The sequence below is a fragment of the Eublepharis macularius genome, chromosome 14, assembly GCF_028583425.1.
Source record: "Eublepharis macularius isolate TG4126 chromosome 14, MPM_Emac_v1.0, whole genome shotgun sequence".
NCBI lineage: Eukaryota > Metazoa > Chordata > Lepidosauria > Squamata > Eublepharidae > Eublepharis > Eublepharis macularius.
The window spans coordinates 57,871,487-57,891,538 of NC_072803.1; the positions used below are offsets into that span (position 1 = coordinate 57,871,487).

The 20,052-nt window shown below is 45.5% G+C and overlaps 2 protein-coding genes across 3 annotated transcripts in view; one reads left to right on the top strand and one right to left on the bottom strand.

The window, feature by feature from the left end:
• CIZ1 (CDKN1A interacting zinc finger protein 1) overlaps window positions 1–13,579 on the top strand; it is a 43,385-nt gene extending 29,806 nt beyond the window's left edge. The window contains exons 12-15 of one of the 2 annotated variants that reach the window (XM_054997920.1): window positions 67–246; window positions 3,095–3,164; window positions 8,785–8,906; window positions 12,901–13,579. In XM_054997920.1, the coding sequence (XP_054853895.1) occupies window positions 67–246; window positions 3,095–3,164; window positions 8,785–8,906; window positions 12,901–13,452 (924 nt within the window). In that variant the 3' untranslated portion in view covers window positions 13,453–13,579. The remainder of the gene's footprint in view (window positions 1–66; window positions 247–3,094; window positions 3,165–8,784; window positions 8,907–12,900) is intronic. The other variant, XM_054997921.1, reaches the window with a different exon arrangement.
• Window positions 13,580–15,844: 2,265 nt separating this feature from the next.
• On the bottom strand, window positions 15,845–19,580 carry BBLN (bublin coiled coil protein). Its single transcript, XM_054998073.1, has 2 exons — window positions 19,468–19,580; window positions 15,845–17,674 (listed from the first exon to the last, which is right to left on the bottom strand). Exons 1-2 carry the CDS (start codon window positions 19,547–19,549, stop codon window positions 17,478–17,480), a joined length of 279 nt encoding a protein of 92 aa, XP_054854048.1. The 5' UTR covers window positions 19,550–19,580; the 3' UTR covers window positions 15,845–17,477.
• Between the last annotated feature and the right edge of the window lie 472 nt (window positions 19,581–20,052).

The following is a 20,052-nucleotide window of genomic DNA, read 5'->3' on the forward strand; positions in this document are numbered from 1 at the left end:
TGAGAGCGAGAAACATGTCATCCAAATGGACTCTGTGTGATTTCCTTCCTTGCTGTGTCTGGCCAGGTGAGGTTAGGAGAAAAGGAGCAGGGCGGACCAGAGGATTCAGAGGAGCTTATAACGGTAGATGCTGTTGGCTGTTTTGAAGATGATGACGAGGAGGAGGAGGAGGAAGAAGAAGAAGTCGAAGGGGAGGAAAGCTCTGAGATGGGGCAACTGGATGGTGAAGATCCTCTTGGCAAGCAGGTATATGGTCTTAAAAAGAAGGCTGTGGCTGGACACAGGAGTCTGCACCAGCTGGAATAGTCCAAAAACCAATGTGGTGTAGTAGTTGGGGTGTTGGGCTAGGATCTGGGAAAGCCAGATTCGAATCCCGGCTCCGCCATGGAAGCTTGCTGGGTGACCTGGTGCCAGTCACGCACACTCAACCTAACCTATCTCACAAGATTGTTTTGGGGAGGATGGAATGGAGAAGAGAAGAAGGTAAGCTGCTTTGGGTATAAAGGAAGTAAGTAAAATCTTGCTGGGCTGACACGGTATTCTATTTCAGTGGTTTTTTTCAGTGTAGCTTTTTATCATAATCATTTGGGGTGTTATATTATAAGGATTCACGGAGCCCCGTGGTGCAGAGTGGTAAGCGGCAGTACTGCAGCCCAAGCTCTGCTCACGATCTGAGTTCGATCCTGGCGGAAGCCGGGTTCAAGTAGCCGGCTCAAGATTGACTCAGCCTTCCATCCTTCCGAGGTCAGTAAAATGAGTACCCAGTTTCCTGGGGGTAAAGTGTAGATGACTTGGAAAGGCAATGGCAAACCACCCCGTAACAGAAGTCTGCCCAGAAAACGTCGTGATGTGACGTCCCCCCATGGGTCAGTAAAGACTCGGTGCTTGCACAGTAATGACTCGGTGCTTGCACCTTTACCTTTACCTACTATAAGGATGACTTAGTACACTTTTGTTAAAAGGAAAAAGGTACAGTCCCCCAACTGACTGCAGAGTTGGCAGTCTCATGGATGTGTATTGCATTGTTTGCTTCTTTAGTTTAGTTTAGTTTATTCAGTGTTTAACCCGCCCTCCCCACAAGTGGGCTCAGGACGGGGTACAAAAGTCATAAAATACAATCACATAGCAGATTCTACAATAAAATCCAGCGATCAATATATACAAGAACCTGATATAGTTGGCTACACATTCCTGCCCCCAGCATACAAAGAGGAGGCAGACAGACACACGAGCTGTACTCGAATACTTTGTACATTTATGTTTACCAAGTAAGAGTGTACAGAGCTGACTTCCACAGGATTGGCCCATAGGTCCACCCAGCTCAGTACTGTCTACTCCAGGGTTCCCCATGTGGTGCCGGTGGGCACCAGGGCACTTGCAGGCCAGGCCAGAGGGGCTTCTTCCTGTTAGGGCCATTGGAGACCTGATTGGCTATGCAGAATTTTAGGAAGATGCTTCTGCAGCTGCTGCCACCCCAGCACAAGGACCTTAATTGGAAGACTGAAGATAAGCTGAGTGTATGCGAGGAAATATTTTCAAACAATACGTTCCTCTTAAAAGGCATCCTGTTCAACTGAGCTTCTGCCTGAAATGTGGAAAAGTTACTCTCAGAGTTGCATGTGACCTCCTTCCCTGAGATTTTGTGGTTGACTCTGCCTCTCGTGGCAGCCATTTCATGGTTGGACCCACCATCTAGTGTTGAAATTCTAAAGGTACCTGCAGGCTCAAAAGGTTTGGGGATCCTAGGTCTACTGTTGCTGGTGGAGGCTCTCCAGTGCTTTCAGTAAGGAAGAGTCTTCTTCAGCCCACTTCCAGAGAATGTTTTCTGGAGATGCCAGGGAATGAATGTGGGAGCGTCTCTAGGCAAAGTGCCTTGTGCCACTGAGTCACGATAGGGGAAGGAAGGAATAGCAATCCATGGGAAAGTATACTTTTTTTTACTAAGGCTAGATTACATGTTCTGCCGCTAGGGGAGTTGGCAGGCAGGTTTTTCGGGATTCTCTTTTCTTTTGATTTTATTTTTAACTTTTTCAATAACAACAAAAGGGAAGATATTCAATAGCAAAATAAGATATTGTAGAAAGATTTTTAGCATTGCATTATCACAAGGATTCTACATCTAAAAGTGGTTATAGTTAGAGCTCTGAAAAATAATAATTTGGAAAATTTTACCAACATGCCTTAACATTTACGTAAACAGTTGTCTGCCCTCCCTCCTGCTGAAATTGCCCACCCCTCCCTCCCTCCCTCCTTAACAAACCTTCCCTCCCTGACCTCCCCCAACCCCTACCCCTACAAAGAGAGATACAAATGGTTAGATTCACTAATCAAATGTTATGCACTAAACAAAAAAAGAATTACAGTTAAACTTAAATCACTTGATCATTTTATTTAAACAGCTCTCTATACCTTGTGGTATAGGAAAAGAAAAGGCAGCAAGGCCCCTCCTGCATTGGCCCCTCTCCCATTTCCCTGCCCAGAACTGTCTCTCGCAGGGGCCATTTCTCTTGATCTTTGCATAGTATGTACATGTTCTCTTAGAACAGGCACACTGCTTGTGTTTCCTCACCTCTTCCTGATGTCCTGTGTGTTATGACAGAGCGAACTCTTGCATTGTAAGCAGTGGCAAAAAGGCATTACTAAAATTCAATAAATAAAGAACTATATGTGTAAAGTGCTGTCAAGTCACAGCTGATTTATGGCAATCCCGTAGGGTTTTCAAGGAAAGAGATGAACTGAGGTGGTTTGCTGTGGCCTGCCTCTGTGTATTAGCCCTGGACTTTCGTAATGGCCTCATTTCCAAATACTAACCAGGGCCAACTCTGCTTAGCTTCTGAGATCGGGCAAGATTGGGTTAATGTGGGCCATCCTGGTCAGGACTCTAGAGAGTGGAAGGGGGAATCAGGATGGAATAAAAATAATTAACCACTACCTTGCCTTTCTGCCCACTAGACTACACTCCCTCTCCCTGTTCAGAAACAGCAGCAACGATAAGGGCAAGGTGAAACCAAACACTTTCCTAGCCTCAGCGTCGAGCCTTGAGTGACAGGATCAAAATGTGGAGGCTAACTTTGTTGTCTTGCCTCTTGCACAGGCTGGGCTAAAGGAAGTATCCTTGGGCAACGGTGAAGCCCTTGAGAAGTACTGTCCGGATACCATCTACGGTAAGAAGACAAGCCAAGAGGAATCTCGCAAGTGTGCTCCAGTGTTGTCTCTTCCCCCCTTCCCATGATTCACTTATTTCCTTCTTTTATCATTGTGACTGAATCGCAGCAATCTCTGACTGGTTCCCAAAAACGTAGGTTGGCAGTACTTGAGAAAGAGAAGACCGTTAACCAGCTTGTATGTAGGAAAAGTGGGGAGATCAGCCGCCTCCTCTACCAAGGGCTTACTTGGTCCACTCTTAACAAGGACATTCATGGATAATATGTCTCTGAACAGCTATTACCCATGATAATTTTTTAAATGGAACTTCCATATTCTGGAGCAGTGTATCTTTGAATAGCAGTGTTACTGATTACAGAGATGGCGATTGTCTTCATGCTGCATGAGTTACTAGAGGCTTTTGACTAGCAGCTGTTGGAAAGAGCTGTATGGATTTTTTTTGATCTTACCCAGGAAGATAATTGTTATACCTTTTTGAGATGTAGAGCTGTAAAAAAAAAATCTTGCCCGGATTCTTAATGTCCTTCTGGACACCTGGGCTTGCTGAATATACCTGCTATTGTCAAGGAAAGGCTGGTAGGTATTTGTCTATATTTATAGCTGGGCTTTGAGGAAGGTAAGAATATTTGTTGTAAATACATAGGTGGATTGTCATCTCCTGAAAGGGTTCATGAGCTGAGTGTAAATAAGCATAGTGGGTCAACAGAGCAACACAGACACACACCTACACACAGTTGTTATTAATCCAAGATTTAAAAAAAAAAACCAACTCAACCCTCTCCCTCCTGCATTCTCTAAGCATTCTTTCCTATTGCTAGCAGTATACAGTTTCCACATTGCCGTCCTTTTTGTCTTCACCCCTTCCCCCTTTGCTTACATAATCTAAAATGTCCTTTTAAAATCTATCTTTCTGTACTAAAGGTCAGCAACTAAGATCCCCCATGTCAAATCCAGCCTTAATAGTAGTGCCATCTCGTCTATCAAATACAAAGATGGCACAAAAGCGTAAATATGGACAAATATTCCCTGTGGCAATGGGATAGTCACAGGTAGGGGTGTGCACCCTCAAAAGATTCGGGTTTCCAGCTTTGGGTTTACCCAAAGCGGGTAAATAATCCAGATTTACCAGAACCTGGTATTTAGCTCACTTCGGTATGCTCCATAAAGATTCGGAGCATACTGAAGTGAGGGGGAGCAAACCCCCCACCCACCCACCCCACTTACCTGGCCGGCAGGGAGAGGGGAGGCTGATCAGCTGGGCGGTGGGAGGGTGCTGCTGTGCCGGTGGCGGCGGCCCTCGCCGCAGCAGCCATTTGAGGGGCAGGAAGGGCCTCCTCCGCCTCGTTTGCTGCTGGCTGGAGGGAGGGGGGAGAGTTTAAAGGGTAAGAGGTTCCCCGCGCTGTTTGAAACAGCGTGGGGAGGCTTTTATCCTTTAAAAACTCTCCCCCTGTCCAGCTGGCTGGATGGAGGGGGGAGAGTTTAAAGGGTAAAAGTCTCCCTGTGCTATTTGCAATCAGCGCGGAGAGGCTTTTACCCTTTAAACTCTCCCCCTGTCCAGCTGGCCGAGGGGAGGGGGGAGAGTTTAAAGGGTACAAGGCTCCCCGTACTGTTTGCAAACAGCACGGGGAGTGTTTTTCCCTTTAAACTCCGCCCCCCCGAAGGCCCTTTAAACTTTAGCTGGCCCATGGGCCCTCTGAAGTTAAAAGGAGCCCGAAGCTTCCCGAAGCAACCCGAATCACCTTGGAAGCTTTGATTCAGGTGTTCCAAATCGGGGCCAGCACCGATTCAGAAAACTGGAATCTTTACAGATCGGGTCCGATTTGGGCTTTTTTCCGAATCAGAAACCCGAAGTGCACTCCCCTAGTTACAGGCTTACCAGCCCCACACTTCATGTTTGAGCAGCCCTTCCAGCCATCCTAGTAGCTCTCCAGATTTTTTATGCCCTCTTGACTAGATCCATTGCCAAAATGAAGATGCTGCCATGATGGTCAGTGTTGCTTGTTCAGTCTGTGGGTGGCACAGCAAAAAAGTCTTGAGGCAGAAACCCAAAGCAGGCTGCAGAATGGCACGCCCCATCCGCAACTGCTTTGTTCCATAAGCCACCTGAAATGAATGCAAAGCCCTGGATTGATACAGAGCCATGATCCCCCAACACGGCAGCCACCAACGTGTTTACTGGTGTCCTTCTCTGCCAGAGTATTGCTTCCCCAAAACAAGGTTCCAGTCCTGTCTACCCTCTGTCAGGGGGTGTTTCAGGAGACCCCAGAAGGCATCACTCCTGTGTTTGTGGGGAGCACCCATTCAGAAATAGCTATCCTGATTATAGGAGACTGTTGGGCTTGGAACCTCCCAACATCTTTCAGTTTGCACCCCACTCTGTAGCAGCCATTTTGTGGCATCGTCCATTACCCTTCTCAAAATCCTGAAAGTCCAGGGCTATATTATTCATAAGGCTGACTAAGCCGAAGCCCAGGGGCCCCGCAGGGACTAGGGGCCCGTCAGGTTTTTTTGTTGGCACACCCCCACGTAAATTACAACTAATTGATTCTCTTATTTAATCTCTATTAATAAGATAATTAACTGCTTACAAATTGTTTCTTATATTAAAACAATTATCCATAACTTACATATTTTAATAAATAATAAAACAAATGATTCACTTCAAAATATTACAGTATTGAACAATTATACCCCCAAAATGTACTTTCCTGAAGAATTCTACTCGCGCAATAAAATATTTTTAAAATGTGAATAGGATTCTTCAGGAGACCCTCAAAATGGATATAGGGTTAAGTACTGCAGTCTAGTACCTACCGTACCAGGGTCAGGATGTCAGCTGTAGTGGGGTGAAAGATTGAAGTGCTGGAGGGCACCCAAAATACCTGGAAGCCTAGGGGCCCGGCCGTGGGTTAATACAGCCCTGCACAAGCCACCTACACAAGGTTGCTGACTTCAGTATAGTTAGGTGAATTTGGATGAACACATGTTCAGTATGAAGCTGCCTTATTTGGAGGCAATAGTACCACCTCCTTACAGGGCCGGATAGAGGGTGGGCAGGGGGCTAGCCTGCCCCTGCCAAAGAGGGGGTGCCTGGCGTGGCTGCCAGCCACCGGGAGTGCACCACAGCTAGCCACGCAGGAGGCTGAGCGCAGGGTTGGGAGGTCCTTGCCTGCCTTGCCAATGGGGTGGCTGGCTTGCTGCGCGCGCAGGACCTCCCAGCCCTGTGCTCAGCCACCCATGCGGCAAGTCGGCCACCCCAGCGCACGCCCACGCTGCTGCCGTCAGCTCCACGGTGCACCAGGCACTGTGGCGGCTGGCTTGCTGCATGGGCAGCACGGGGCAGCGGGACAGGCGAACCGTGCGGAGGGCCTCCTAGCCCTGCGCTCATGCCCGTGCAGTCACCAGCTCAGCAGCGCACCGGGCGCTGGCGCAGGCGGCTTGCCACACGGGCGGCACACCTCCCGCCCCTGTGTGATGTCGTCACGGAAGTGACGTCATCACACAGCGCCAGGTGCATGCATGCAGAGGGCCGGACAAGGATTGCACCAGGCACCGGCAACCCTAGATCCGGCCCTGCCTCCTAAGTTTATCTCTTTCTCATGGTAGAGGTATTTGAGTGCCCTGGGAAGGGAGCAGGGCCTGAGGTCTTCAAAGGCCTATCACCCCTTGACCCACCTCCTTGTGGTAACTTGGTGTTTTGTCCAAATGGCCAACGTCTCTGTTCTCAGGGGCCACTTCCTTTTCTCAGGGTACTGATCCAGGAGCCAACAGTCCATTTTGCTGGGCAGCCCAGCCTCCCGCAAAAGCAGTTTGGGTTTCTAATAAAGCTGGCACTAGTCAACTGAAAGGCTGTTCTGCGCAAAGCTTAGAGAGAAAGAAAGAGAACATACATCATTTTTTTTCTTTACAGGTTTGACAGTATCTTGATTGAAATTTTGTAGAGCCTCTTGCCGGGTGGAGGTGGGAGCAGAATGGATGAGATGGATAAAGTTTGCCACGGTCATTTTAAATTCAGGACCAGCTGCAGAGATTGGCATTGTTGGACACTTGCCCAGAAGGGGGTGCCCTACCAGTTCTAGAGGCTTCGGGGCTTCTGACCCCCTTCGCTGCTGCTGCAGCTTGCTTCCCTTCTTCAAACAAGCAAGAAGCCCCAGGAGTGTGAGGGGGCCCTCTTTCCCTTCGGGCGGTAGTGGAAGGCTGGCGACAATGATTTGAAAGAGGCGGGCCTACAGAAGCGTCCAATTACTGATGTTACTTTGCCCGAGGCCTTCCACAAACTGGAAGATGTCACTAAATGAAGCTACAGGGGCTGGAATTGCCCTTCTGTCCTTCCAATGCTTGCCCTTATTCGATTTAACCATCAGGATTGTTTCCGCCAGCAATGGAACTGGCTGCATCCTGCATTCGGTGATCTCGTGTGATCCCCCATAGAGTTACGGTTGCCATTGAACTGAATAGAAACTTGCTGAAGGCATCTCTTTGACAAGGGTCAACAGGAGCTTTGCCTTAGCAGTTAATTTTTTTGTTGCTGGGTTTCATTTCATTTATTTATTTGCAAAACGGTGCAGGGTGCTTTCTAACGATTCAGAAGTTGCACTGAGCTGTGGAATGCACCAAATAACCCTCTAAGCAAATACAGAATATATGTTCCTTCCCTAGTAATTACAGCCTGCACTGGCACACTCAGGGCTTTTTTCCAGCGGGAATGCGGGGGAACGGAGTTCCGGAACCTCTTGAAAATGGTCACATGGCTGGTGGCCCCGCCCCCTGATCTCCAGACAGAGGGGTGTTGAGATTGCCCTCCGCACAGCACCGCTTGGCGGCATGGAGGGCAATCTCAACTCCCCTCTGTCTGGAGATCAGGGGGTGGGGCCAACAGCCATGTGACCATTTTCTCCGAGGGCAACCCACTGAGTTCCACCACCTCTTTTCCCAGGAAAAAAAGCCCTGGGCACACTTTTGTTCCAAGGCCAGAGCTTCCAGACTGTGCAAGTCCTGGCACCTCCCATTCACATAAATGAAGTACATGTTCATGTCCTGTGATCCGCGCCCCCCCCCCCCATTCCAGTTTCTGTCTGCTGCTGTCTCTTTGAAACAATTTTTAAAAATAAAAAGCTGCAAAGGGAAATGAAAAGGCAGCACATTATACGGTTGGTTTTTTTAAGTGCTACTGCAGGCCTTTTTTCCCCTTGTTCATATCATCCCACCCTTCTCTACTCTGAGGCAGATGGAATAATGATTCATACTGTATGTGTGTGTTTCGCTTACCTGCTGTCATCTTTGTGGTTTTGCCTCCTTCCATTGGATGACACGTCCTCTGTACTTTTCCATATCTTCTTTTTATTATTTATTTGTTTGGCTTGTGTCTTTCTCTGTTCCAGTTGCTAGATTGATGCCCATTTTCCCCAGCTGTGCAGCTAGAATGTAGCACACAAATCAAGCCTCGTTTTTAACACTTCTTTCGTCTTTAACAAAAGCACAACCGTCCTGTGTTTTTTTTAACCACACCTGCATCCCCTCCCACATACTATATTTATGTGAGATTTTATTTAGCTTAAATTTTATTTTGGTTCTGTTCAATGTGATCTGTGACTTCCCTTCCCCTCCCTCGTTTCGCAGGCCCGGATTTTCTGGTCCCCGTGGCAGGTTTCCTCTGCAGGTTGTGTCGCACATTCTACCATAGCGACTCGGCTGCCCGGCTCGCACACTGCAAGTCTCTGATGCATTTTGAAAACTTTCAGGTTAGACCCTTCCACCTTTAGCTTTTCTCGTCCTGTGACTGTCTGCTCCGCCCCCCTTGGTGGCTCCTTCCCTTTCAGCTGTCTGCTTAACAGCACTTCCTCCATTTGTCCTCTGTGTCTGTTAACTTCCATCTGACATGTTCTTTGTGCTTCCCTTAATAGTTCTTGATAGATCGCTTGTTTTTCCACTGACCTTCAGTGTTTTCAACTTGTCCATTCATTCATAGGATTGTTTTCAAAAGCAAATGGCTTGCTGAGTCTCTTGGGAAGGAATCAAACCTTACTTCTGTACTATGTACATGCTTTTAGTGTGGTGCCTGCCAATACCATTATTTTGTTGTGTATTTGTCACACGTGTCCTTCCTTTCGTCCAAGAAGCTCAGTATTCCTTACGAGGGCATTAACCCGTTTTTTGCAGCAATGTTTGTTAAGAGATGGTAACTAGTCCAGGATTCTTCTGTGGATTATGGCCCAAAGTCAACCCATCTACCCATAATAGTTCTCGCTCTTCCACCACTGTGTTCAGTACTGTTGAAGGAAGGGTGCCACAGAATTTTCTTTTCCAGCTTTCCAAGGCCCACCTCGTTCTGATCTTGTCTGCTCTGCAGTGACACTTCGCCTCTCCCCAGCCACCAGAGCTCCTGCTCCATCACTGCTGGTCTTAAATGTTATTGCCATCTGGACGCCTTCTACCCTTGCTTCCTATAGGGTAACTGGCCCAGGTGGCAAGGGAACTGAAGGGACTGAGCAAGCTGGTGTCTGGTAGTGGTAACGTGGCCCAAGAGATACGTCCTTCTTTGGACCAGGAAGGCCATATTAATATAAAGCGCTTGTTCAAATGAAGTAATACGTGGATGTGACCATAGTTGTAAATCCTCAGGGCTTAGACCCCTGCCACTATGTTGAGTAGAATTCTGTTTTGTGCCTTGTTTTTAAATTAGAGTTCAGCTCTGGAACTCTTGAAGAGATTCATAGTGTTTCTGAGCATGAGCAGATTTCCTCTTTCCTTTTCATTGGTAAATTATGGGCGTTTTTTGGGCTGTGACTTCCAGGCAGGAGTCAATCCTAGCCTCTTGGTTAGAAATGAAGCACTCCAGTTCTCTAGAGACTGACTGCTGTTGGTGATAAATAGCTAGTCCCCATCGGCTCCTCAGCTGTTCTTTATGTGCATTAACCCGCTTGCACATGAGACGTGACATTTGCTCTCGTACAACCAGAATCAGATGATACAGTATTAACACTGCTAGCCTAACAACTAGCGATAATGAATTTTGACATATAAACTTTTATACCGGATTATCTTGACTGTTGCATTTGAAGCTGGGCAGGATGGGGGAAGTACCAGCCGGAGGGAGCTTTTGGAGAGGGAAGAAAGGTTATTGGGGTGCTATCTGGCCACGGCTCCATTAAAACCGTACTGCTGTAGGTTATTTAATGTGTATATATGTTACTATCAATGCCCATGACACTTTACAGAATAACAAACCACAGAAAAGCAATTCCTGTTTCAGGGAACTTGCAGTCTAATTTTTCAATAATGGGGGAGTCAATAGTATAAAAAATGGTACAGGATCTAAATGACTGGTTGGACGCAAAATTCCAGCAATTTGAAATTGCAGCTCCTAACTCATCTAGAATTTGTACAGTAGCTTAGGGGTCAGCAGTTTTTGACAATTAAAGAGTCCAACTGTGTCAAAATTCAGAAAAAGGGCTCAGCAAAGAGCTAGTATAAGAGAGCCCCTGTGCATAACTGAAATTGTATAAATTAGTATGACTGATATTTGACATGTTGATTAATAACCATAAAGTTTCTGCAGCCTAAACAGTGGTGATTGTGAGTTGTTTATTAGGAAGTGTTGTACACAAGGTCTCCCAGGAGTGGCCTGTATGATTGTTTCAATGCACTGGCATAAATGTGTCCATGGTTTGCACTTGGATTACTGGCAGTTGTTCACCTTTCTCATTTCCGTTTCTGGAAAGCATCTCAAAGCATCTTTAGTTCCATAAAAATCTTTGTCCTCCATTCCCTTCACATACTGGATATTCTAGCACCTCACCTATTCCCCCCGCCCCAACTTAAATATTTCAGTTACTACCTTTGAAGAATCACATTTGCTTCCATATTGGGTTACATTTGGCTGCAGATAGCAAACCTCTGATACTTGCAAATGCAATCTAGAGGCTCAGCAGGACCTGAAGATACTGCAGCTCTCACTGCAAGTGGGTCAGGCCTGCTACTGGCCAGGTTTCTAAGAACAGACTTCCAAAAGACTGGTTATATTTTTCTGTTTTCATCTGCGATTGTAAGCTCCCTTGGATAAGGTGTGGTATAAGTTCTAAAATAAATGGCTCCCTGCTGGAAGGGAGAGAACTATTGTCTACTGCTTTGCTTCCTGATTCCGCTGCAAGCAATTCCTGCTGCCAGAGACAAGTCACTGTGCAGAGATTCTTACCTCTTCAGCAAAGAGAACTGTTGTAGTGTAGCTGGGAAGCCAGTTTCTGGCTGCATGCACAATTCTCCCCTGTGCACGCGTTCAACTTCCTAGAATGTAGCCTTGCACCAATGTTATGTATGCTGAGGTCATTTCTGCCCTCTGCTTGTGGTGTGCTGCAAGTTGATCTCTGCTAGTGAACTGATGTTCCCTTCTAACAATACTGTCTTGCATAAGAAATTGTGAAAGGCTTCAAAAGATTGTCTCCTTAAACACTTACTAGCTTGGGATGATCTTCTTTTACCTATAGGCCTATATCTTTAACAGCAAGTGGGTACCACAAAAAATAGCTAGTCTTGCTAGTCCCCTGTGCAAGCACCGAGTCATTACTGACCCATGGGGAGACGTTGCATCACGACCTTTTCTTTGCAGACTTTTGTTAGGCGGTGGTTTATATTACCTTCCCCAGTCATCTACACTGTACCTCCAGGAAACTGGGTACTCATTTTACTGACCTTGGAAGGATGAAAGGCTGAGTCAACCTTGAGCCAGCTATTTGAACCTGGCTTCCGCCAGGATCGAACTCAGGTCATGAGCAGAGCTTGGGCTGCAGTACTGCAGCTTACTATACTCTGCTCCATGGGGCTTAGGGATGTAGTTATTCTGGCAGATTTGTTGATCTTTTCTGCTGGAGAGCCCCAGTACTCTCTAGGAAACCATTTGGAAATGTGTGTGAGTGGAAACATTCTGCTAGGGGTAGTCCATGATCATATTACTACTAGAGGCAGAAAACTTCCATTGCACTGTTGAAAATAGACAGAATGTGCAATCCCCTTTCACCAAACTTAAAGTAATTGTCCGCTAGGGCCATCTTTCAAAAAAAGTTATAGAAGCATTTTTTCCAACATTGAATCTGGTAGAGAATTTGTCATATGTTGGTGGTGGAGAGTGCTATCAAGTCATAGCTGACTTATGGCGACCCCTGGTGGCGTATTCATGGCAAGAGACTAAAATGTGGTTTGCCATTGCCTGCCTCTGTAACCCTGGTCGTTATTGGAGGTCTCCCATCCCATTACTAACCAAGGCTGACCCTGCTTAGCTTCTGAGATCTGACAAGATCAGGCTCACCTGGGCTATCTAGATCAGGGTAATTTGTCATATACCATGGGTAAAGTTAGAGCAGTTACAAGAAGCAAATGAACAAGAAGAAATTGTGTGTTTATTCTGGATTCAAGCAATCTTAAGATCTATGCCAAGGATATCTGAATTCTGCAAGCTGAATATAGTATCCTGATTGGTCCAGTTGGCACATTTATACTGCAATTCTACATAATTCTGATTTTTTGCTAATGGCATGATCAAGGACACTTAAATATAGCCCTTCATTGCAAAAACTCTTAGTTACCCTGTGGGCTCCTGAGCTTTCTGTAGGCACTGGCCATATTCTTTCAAACAAATCTTCATAACCATAAGGCCCGAACGCTTGTTTTTAAAAAGTAGAATAGCAGCCCAAATTCACAGACATCTAACTCAGTATTGTCTCCTCTGTTTTCCGGTTGCAGAGATACAAAGCCACAAAGCCGCAGGCCACTGCCGTGCTTACAGAGGCCCCCTCAGGTCCTCAGCTCAGGCTGGCTGATGACCACCAAACTCCTCCTGCTGCTATGACGGAGAGCACGGATGTGGAAAAAGAGGCTGTAGTATTAACGGCAGCCAACAAAGAAGATTGCAAACCTCCAGAAGAAGAAGGCTGCCCCTTGACTCCTAGGGGTAGCCCAGCAGCCATTCAGACTGGTGATATAGGTGGAGCCCTGCTGGCAGACGATGAAGATGATGAAGAAAATGAGGTCTCCAACCTGAGGGATCACTCGTTGCTTGGAGATGCCGCTGCAGGGATGAGGGAACCGGTGGGACTGTGTGTACAGAAAAAAGAGCTCAGCGACAAAACCATCCAAGGGGGAAGCCCAGGCAGAGGCACAGCAGACGAAGAAGATCCCAGCACAAATGAGATGTTGGCTGGCAGTGACCAGCCGGAGGGAGCAGCGCCTTCCTCCCTAGCCAAAGGGGAGGCCTCGGCTGGACGCAGGCGTTCTACTAGGCGTAGGGCCAGATAAAGTAACCTTAATAGGAGAGTTTCTCCCCTTTTGTGTAGATTTTTGAAGAAAGATTTATTTTTCCCCCATCTTCAGGTCTTCTACTTTTAGAAAAAAGTGTGCTATGATTTTACTGCAGGTTTTATTCTAAAAAAATTAAAAAAAAAGAAAAAACCTCCCTAGTTTTCATGTGCTTTATACAGGATTGTGTTCTGTTAGATGTGTTTCAATTCAGCTCTTTAATCCATTTGAGTTCTGGAAAACCACTCCTTGTGTTTCTCCCCTAGCTGATTTATTTCAATCAAATTTATTCAGCGCAAATCTCAAAACTTAAAAAGAGAGGTCAGCCATAATTACCAAAAACAAGACAGTATCAATTTATATAATTTAACTAAAGTTTCAATTCAGTACACATGATTGCCTGGTGAATTTTGCAAGCTGCCTCAACAAAATTTGCACAGCAGATCGTAATTTGAGGGTTAACCCCCCTCTAAAGACACCCTTAGTATATCATAGTTGGAACATTTGGGAAACCTATTTAAAACCGATTTAAAACATCTGGGGATAGATTGCTTGCTGTCCAACCACTAACTGCTTCTGCATTGTTTTGTAGAGCTATTACCTGGTGTTTCTCCATTGCTATTTATACATTCAAGGAGAAAGAAGTTGTTTACAGCCGGGTCAGCCCAGAACTAAACTCCCAAAGTCTAAGAACACAATCCATGTAATACCTTTTAATAGGATCAACCCAGTGACTCACAGCAGTGTGCAAGCTTTTGAGTTCACCAGAACTCTTCTTCAGGTGGGATGTCACAAAAAAAAAAAGTTGTTTAAAAAGAGTTTAGGGAGTGGTGGAAATACTTCAGGACGTGATGTTATTTGGATTTCACATGGTGTCCCGAAGCATTCTTCCCTCCCCAAACCTTTTAAAAACTTTTTAAAATCCTGAAGAAAATTTCTGGTGAGCTCAAAAGCTTGCACAATGCTGTGAGTCGCTGTGTTGGTCCTTGTAAAAGATATTACATGGATTATGTTGCTTATAGATTCAGTAACATACATATCATTAAGACCACATTTGTTCCCAAGAACAGCCTATGTTCCCTGCTCATTAAACATTCTGCACCATAACAGATCCTGTTATGCCAACTTCTAGCAAGACCCTTTTCACAATCATTCAGATTTATTAAAGTTCCTAGAAACTTTGAAAAAGTTACTCATTTCAACAGTCAGTAGGTAGGCCTGTGCTGTTTTAAGACCAAGAAATATCACAGACTTGTAGCCACTGAGAATAGGTTCATGTACAACAGATCATAGACATCAGCAGGGGCAGCCATGGCCAGAGAGGCCTCTTTATGGTACAAAAAACATCGAGTGTAAGAGCCAGGGGCTTCCTTTTAGAGCTGTTCCAAGGAATTATCAAAGAAATGATCAAGTCTATACCTAATCAGTAGATACATGGTAGGAGTGTGGCGACGTGGCCAGCAGTAATGAATTTTGTGTCTCGCCACCAAAAACACCACAAAAGGGTGCCTAGTTGGTTCTCCCTACTTGAAGACAAACGATGGTTAGATTTAAGTCTGAATAGAATCTGGTTGATTCTGAGAATTATCACAAGTTCAGTAAGTAAGATGTTTATAAATTTACCCCTGATGATAAAAGAACTAAATCATGCCTGTAGCATTACCAACTGCCCTGTCAATCCTTGTCAGTTTATTGTTCAGATAATAACAACAACATTTGATTTATATACCGCCCTTCAGGACAACTTAATGCCCACTCAGAATGGTTTACAAAGTATGCTACTATTATCCCCACAACAAACACCTTGTGAGGTGGGTGAGGCTGAGAGAGCTCCAGAGAGCTGTGACTAGCCCAAGGTCACCCAGCTGGCTTCAAGCGGAGAATCAAACCCGGCTCTCCACCACTACACCAAACTGGCTCTCAGATAGTTAAGGTTCCAGTCCTTAACACACTTAGAAGGGAGTAAGTCCTAATGCAGAGGCAAGGGGAAAGTAGACTACATTCTAGTGCTTGACTACCTCACACTTACAAAACAATGCAGAACTATTTGTGTTCCTCGAATGTGCCTCAAAATAACTCAGACTAGTTATAACTTGACTATGAGGGGATATGGAGCGTGCACTCCTGGCTGTGCAAATTTATGACACTGGTAGGTTATGGGGACGGTATTAAGTAGGCAATGCAAGACTGAAGCTGTTTCATTCATAGCTCACTGCATTTAGTGGACTTCTTAGGAAACACGTGACACTACTCATCAGATGTATCCCTCGACTGGTGAGAGACAAGTCGTGTTTCCCCGGCTCTGAATATTTTGAATTTTGGAAGAATTGCAAGTTACTAAGTCAAGACTGACAAGGAAGACTTTAATCAAAACACATTTAGCATGTTTTAATCTTTTAAAATCGCAATGAGTGATTTTATTCAGAAACAGCAGTTCCAAGTAATACCATACAAAACCAATCAAGTTGATAGGAAATTCAAACCAGTCCCTATGCTGTCACACCTTCCCCATTCACCCCTCCCTTTTAAAACCCCTTCTCCAAAAGCCACCTCTGACTTCCTGTATTCCAAATGATAAAAAGTTTTAAGAAACAATTCTGCTGACGATCGTTTTCTGAACCAGATTTCTTCATACAAAGCTAGAGCTGCCCATCTGATATCTTATTATTCAAGATGCTATTATTCCAAGACATCCCAATCTATCTTCAGGCCGAAAAAGCAGCTTTTCCTCATTTTCATCCACAGAAGCATACCCCAGCATCCGCCCCATAGAATTCATTACAGTTGCCCTTGTAATTTACCAATGCATTTCCCCGAAAGAATGGAGTGAGCATGTGATGTTTCTGTTGATACCCTGTGAACAGTATTTAGACAGAGATGTAGCTCTTACCTGCCATTGCTACTGATTTTACAATTACATGTAAGGCCACCTGTTTTTGTGCTTTGAGGAAGGAAAATAATGCAGTCACCAATGGCATCTTTTTACAAGGGAAACAAGCTACAACACAGTTGCGGGTAACCCTCTTTTGCACCATTCTCATTTGGCAAACATCTCTACAGGGAAAAGCATATTGGGTATCCATTTTAGGCCTTGCCTTTAAGCAAATTAAGCAAATGTTTTTACCCTTAACCTGGAGTTGTGATACCTCTTGTTTCGAACGGCTAGGGTTAAGGTTAATATATTTGCTTCAATGTTTCATTGGTTGAAACGCCTGCATTTTTATTCTGGAAAGGCCTCCCATTGAGAGGGAAGGGTTGGATAGAACATATGAGACGTGACTGCCTTTCTGCTCATTTTAAACCTAATTGCAATGCCTTTTCTGCGAAAAATGCTGAGAATTGTAGCTTGGGAAGGGTGTTGTGAATTTTCTGCAGACTTGCCATGAGAAATTAAATGGTGAAACTGGTCCCACAATTGATAAGGGCTAATCTCCAAACAAACACGAGGAAAGAAGCGCTGCGTTGATTGGTAAGTTCACACAAGCAGGTAACTCCCCCCCACCCCAAACTCATTAATTACAGATTTTGTTTATAAATTTCAATGATGTATCAGGCAGAGTTGAAATGAATCATCAACTGCACCTGAAATCAAGGCCCCTTCTCTCTTTCATGCATTTCATCCAGTTGCCACAGCTTGAGACAGGGAGATCAACAAGACTGGAAAGAAGAAACTTTTCCCCAAATACAATCGGCAACGCTCATCCGGAAGAGCCGCTACTTTAAAAATAAAACAACAACTTAATCCTGATTCCATAAGCTAAATTGCAACATTTAGACAGATTTATCTGGTCTACACACACCATCCTGTTTCTCCTATCTACCTTATGAGAAACGTCATAATTTCCTTTTTCTTATATAGCAGCTACATGCTCAAAACCGTGCATCCAAAGGAGAAGAGGGAAGAGATATGAAACACGCTCACACAAACCAAAAGCACCTCTTCTATTTAAAGTTTAACATTAAACCTATGGATAAGGATGATCCAACTGAAAGCAGCTTCTATCCAACTGTAGAAAGACAAGATACTAAGCGTCCGGCTCCGATCCCTGCATGGCAGCATCTGTGTTTTCCTCTTCATTCAGTTGCTGCTGGAACTCCAGGCGAGTCTGCCGGTTAGACTCCAGTAGTTCTTTCAGCTGAGCATGCAAATGGTCATTCTTCTCCTCTAGGTGATCCAAGCAGGAGTTGATCTGGTCCAACATGGAATTGATTGCTGCATATTCTAGTTGAGAGAAACCAACATTTAGAAAGAAAATCATGAATCGAGATCAGAAATTTGAATGGGCAGAGATACCACCACTACATTTTGCCAGCAAGTGCATTCATATATCACAATAAACTAGGGTTTCTAAACTGTACTTTGCTCAAACCGTGATTAGTTGTGATGCCTGAAGGCAGACAGTCCAACAGACGAGGGGTTTTGATTGGCTGGTGGCGGAGAGAGCCCTCAAGTCAGAATTATGGCGACCCCGGTGGGGTTTGCATGGCAAGAGACTAACAGAGGTGGTTTGCCATTGCCTGCCACTGCAACCCTGGTCTTCATTGGAGGTCACCCATCCAATTACTAATCAAGGCTGATCCTGCTTAGCTTCTGAGATCTGACAAGATCAGGCTCACCTGGGCTATCTACTAACTGGGATTTCAAACTGCAGTTTATAGCTATTGGGTTATCCCTAGTTTGTACTAACTGTGGTTTGTTGTGATCAGCATATATGTTAAAGCCCTTTTCAGTTCCACCCACCTGCTGTTGATGCGCACAGCTGAAAAACAGAAAGGCCATTCTAAATATATTTGTATGAGGTTTCTAAATTGACTGATGGCCATGCAGGAAAATGGATTCACAAGTGTATTCCACCCTTCCTAACACATGTAATTGTCAAGTTAGCCTGGCCTCACTCTACAAAAATGGGAGCAAGAGTAGTTTCTCTCTCCCAGGGCTGCTTCACAGGCAAGCTCTATGGCATCACAGACTTTTAAATTCCTGTATTGGAAGAACTGTACTGGATCTTCCAGGAGCCGCATGGGGAACATCAAGCCTTTCAGAGGTTGAGGGAGCTAAGCATTAGTGTATCATAAGCAGCACTTGCTGTATTTCTTCACAGCTCCTCAGGCATAATTTTTTCCCCATCAGTGAACAAGATCATCTATCATCAGTGGCTGGTTCATCCTTCGCTTGACTACGGCAACATCCAAAGTTGCATGTGCGATTGGCCTGTTCTGTCTGCGCAACTGAATTTTAGCCTTTCCAGCCTCCCATCCCAAACCAAAGTCTTTCAATAGGAGTCTGTTCAAAAGTTCAGTGGTAATCTGCCCGGAGTCTCCGCGAGAAAGGCAGACTATAAATAACACAAATACATAATAAACAGTCATAATGGAATTTACCAGCACATGTGAACCTGACATGGAACTAATCTCAAGATAGGGGATGGGTAGGGGAGAACTCACTAATACCTAGAAAAAGTCACCAGGTACCTAATCAGCTCAGGTTTGAAGCAACCTAATAATATGGGAGGGGATTCCCAAGATACTGCCTTCCATTTATTTGCCTTGATAAAGCTGAGGGCTACTAATCACATAATGGTGGAATCCTTCTCCCTGACATCCTAATTTTCTGCATGCAGGGATTACAAAAACCCTTCCAGAAAGCAAGCAGGTCAGACAGAAGAGTCAGGATTAGCCTGTCCCCCCATACGGTGGTTTTCTAGGTATACGGATTTCTACATACAAAAGCACGTTAAAGCTCCCTGCACAACCGACTAGCACACCAAGGAGGAGGGTTCTAACTTTTCACCCTGACATTTCTGTCTTCAGGAACAGAGGCGGAGCATTCCAACCCTCCTCCGGCAGTCTCAAGCGGTAAAGCCCTGATAGGGGTTTGACCGCTTCAATGACAGCCAGGGTTTACTCCCGAGGAAGCAAGGGCTGCCGCCTTCCAGACCCTGCATCAGCAAACCTAAGCTAGCCAGAGGCGCCGGCAAGGCAAGGATATTGTATTAGGAGGAGCCGGAAGGTTACCTGCTTCCCCGAAGCCGCCGCCGTCTGGGTCTTCCTCGCCCCTCCCCAGAGGGAGATGCGGTTCTCCGTTCGGCCCCGACATGCTGCCACCACCGCCTGCAGCTGAGCTCACAGATCCCCCCCGCCGCCTTACAAAGGACAAACCACGCCCCCTACTTCCCGGATGGAACGCAGAGACAAAGTTGCAAGCGCAAGCCACGCCCCTTTCCTGCTGGCCGGCTGATCCGCTCTGGGCAGCCTCCATTCAGCCAAAGGGCCTTGTAGGATCCGTTGAAAGAAACCCAAGGGGAGGGCCGCGTAGCACGGTGCTTTATTTTGTTCACCCCCAGTGTGTGTGATTCCCATTTATCAAAGGCAGCGTCTGGGTTCCGTGCTCCCAACTGATTTAATATTTGATTCTCATTTTGACCCAGCTTGGCATTACAATCACCCCCAACTATTATAGATGCCATGGGAAATCTCCCCAGAAAACAGCGTATCTGCTGTTCTTCTTGTTCCCAAATATTTTTGATGGATGAATGGGAAGGTTGGGGACGCAAATATACATTAATGCAAAAAAATTTACAATTAGTAAAAGATACACAA

Excerpts from the sequence above, each read along its gene's own strand:
- BBLN (XM_054998073.1), bottom strand. The coding sequence starts at position 19,549 with ATGTCGGGGCCGAACGGAGAACCGCATCTCCCTCTGGGGAGGGGCGAG. Across the intron at positions 17,675-19,467 it reads CGGCGGCTTCGGGGAAGCAG|AATATGCAGCAATCAATTCC; the intron begins GTAACCTTCCGG and ends TCTCTCAACTAG.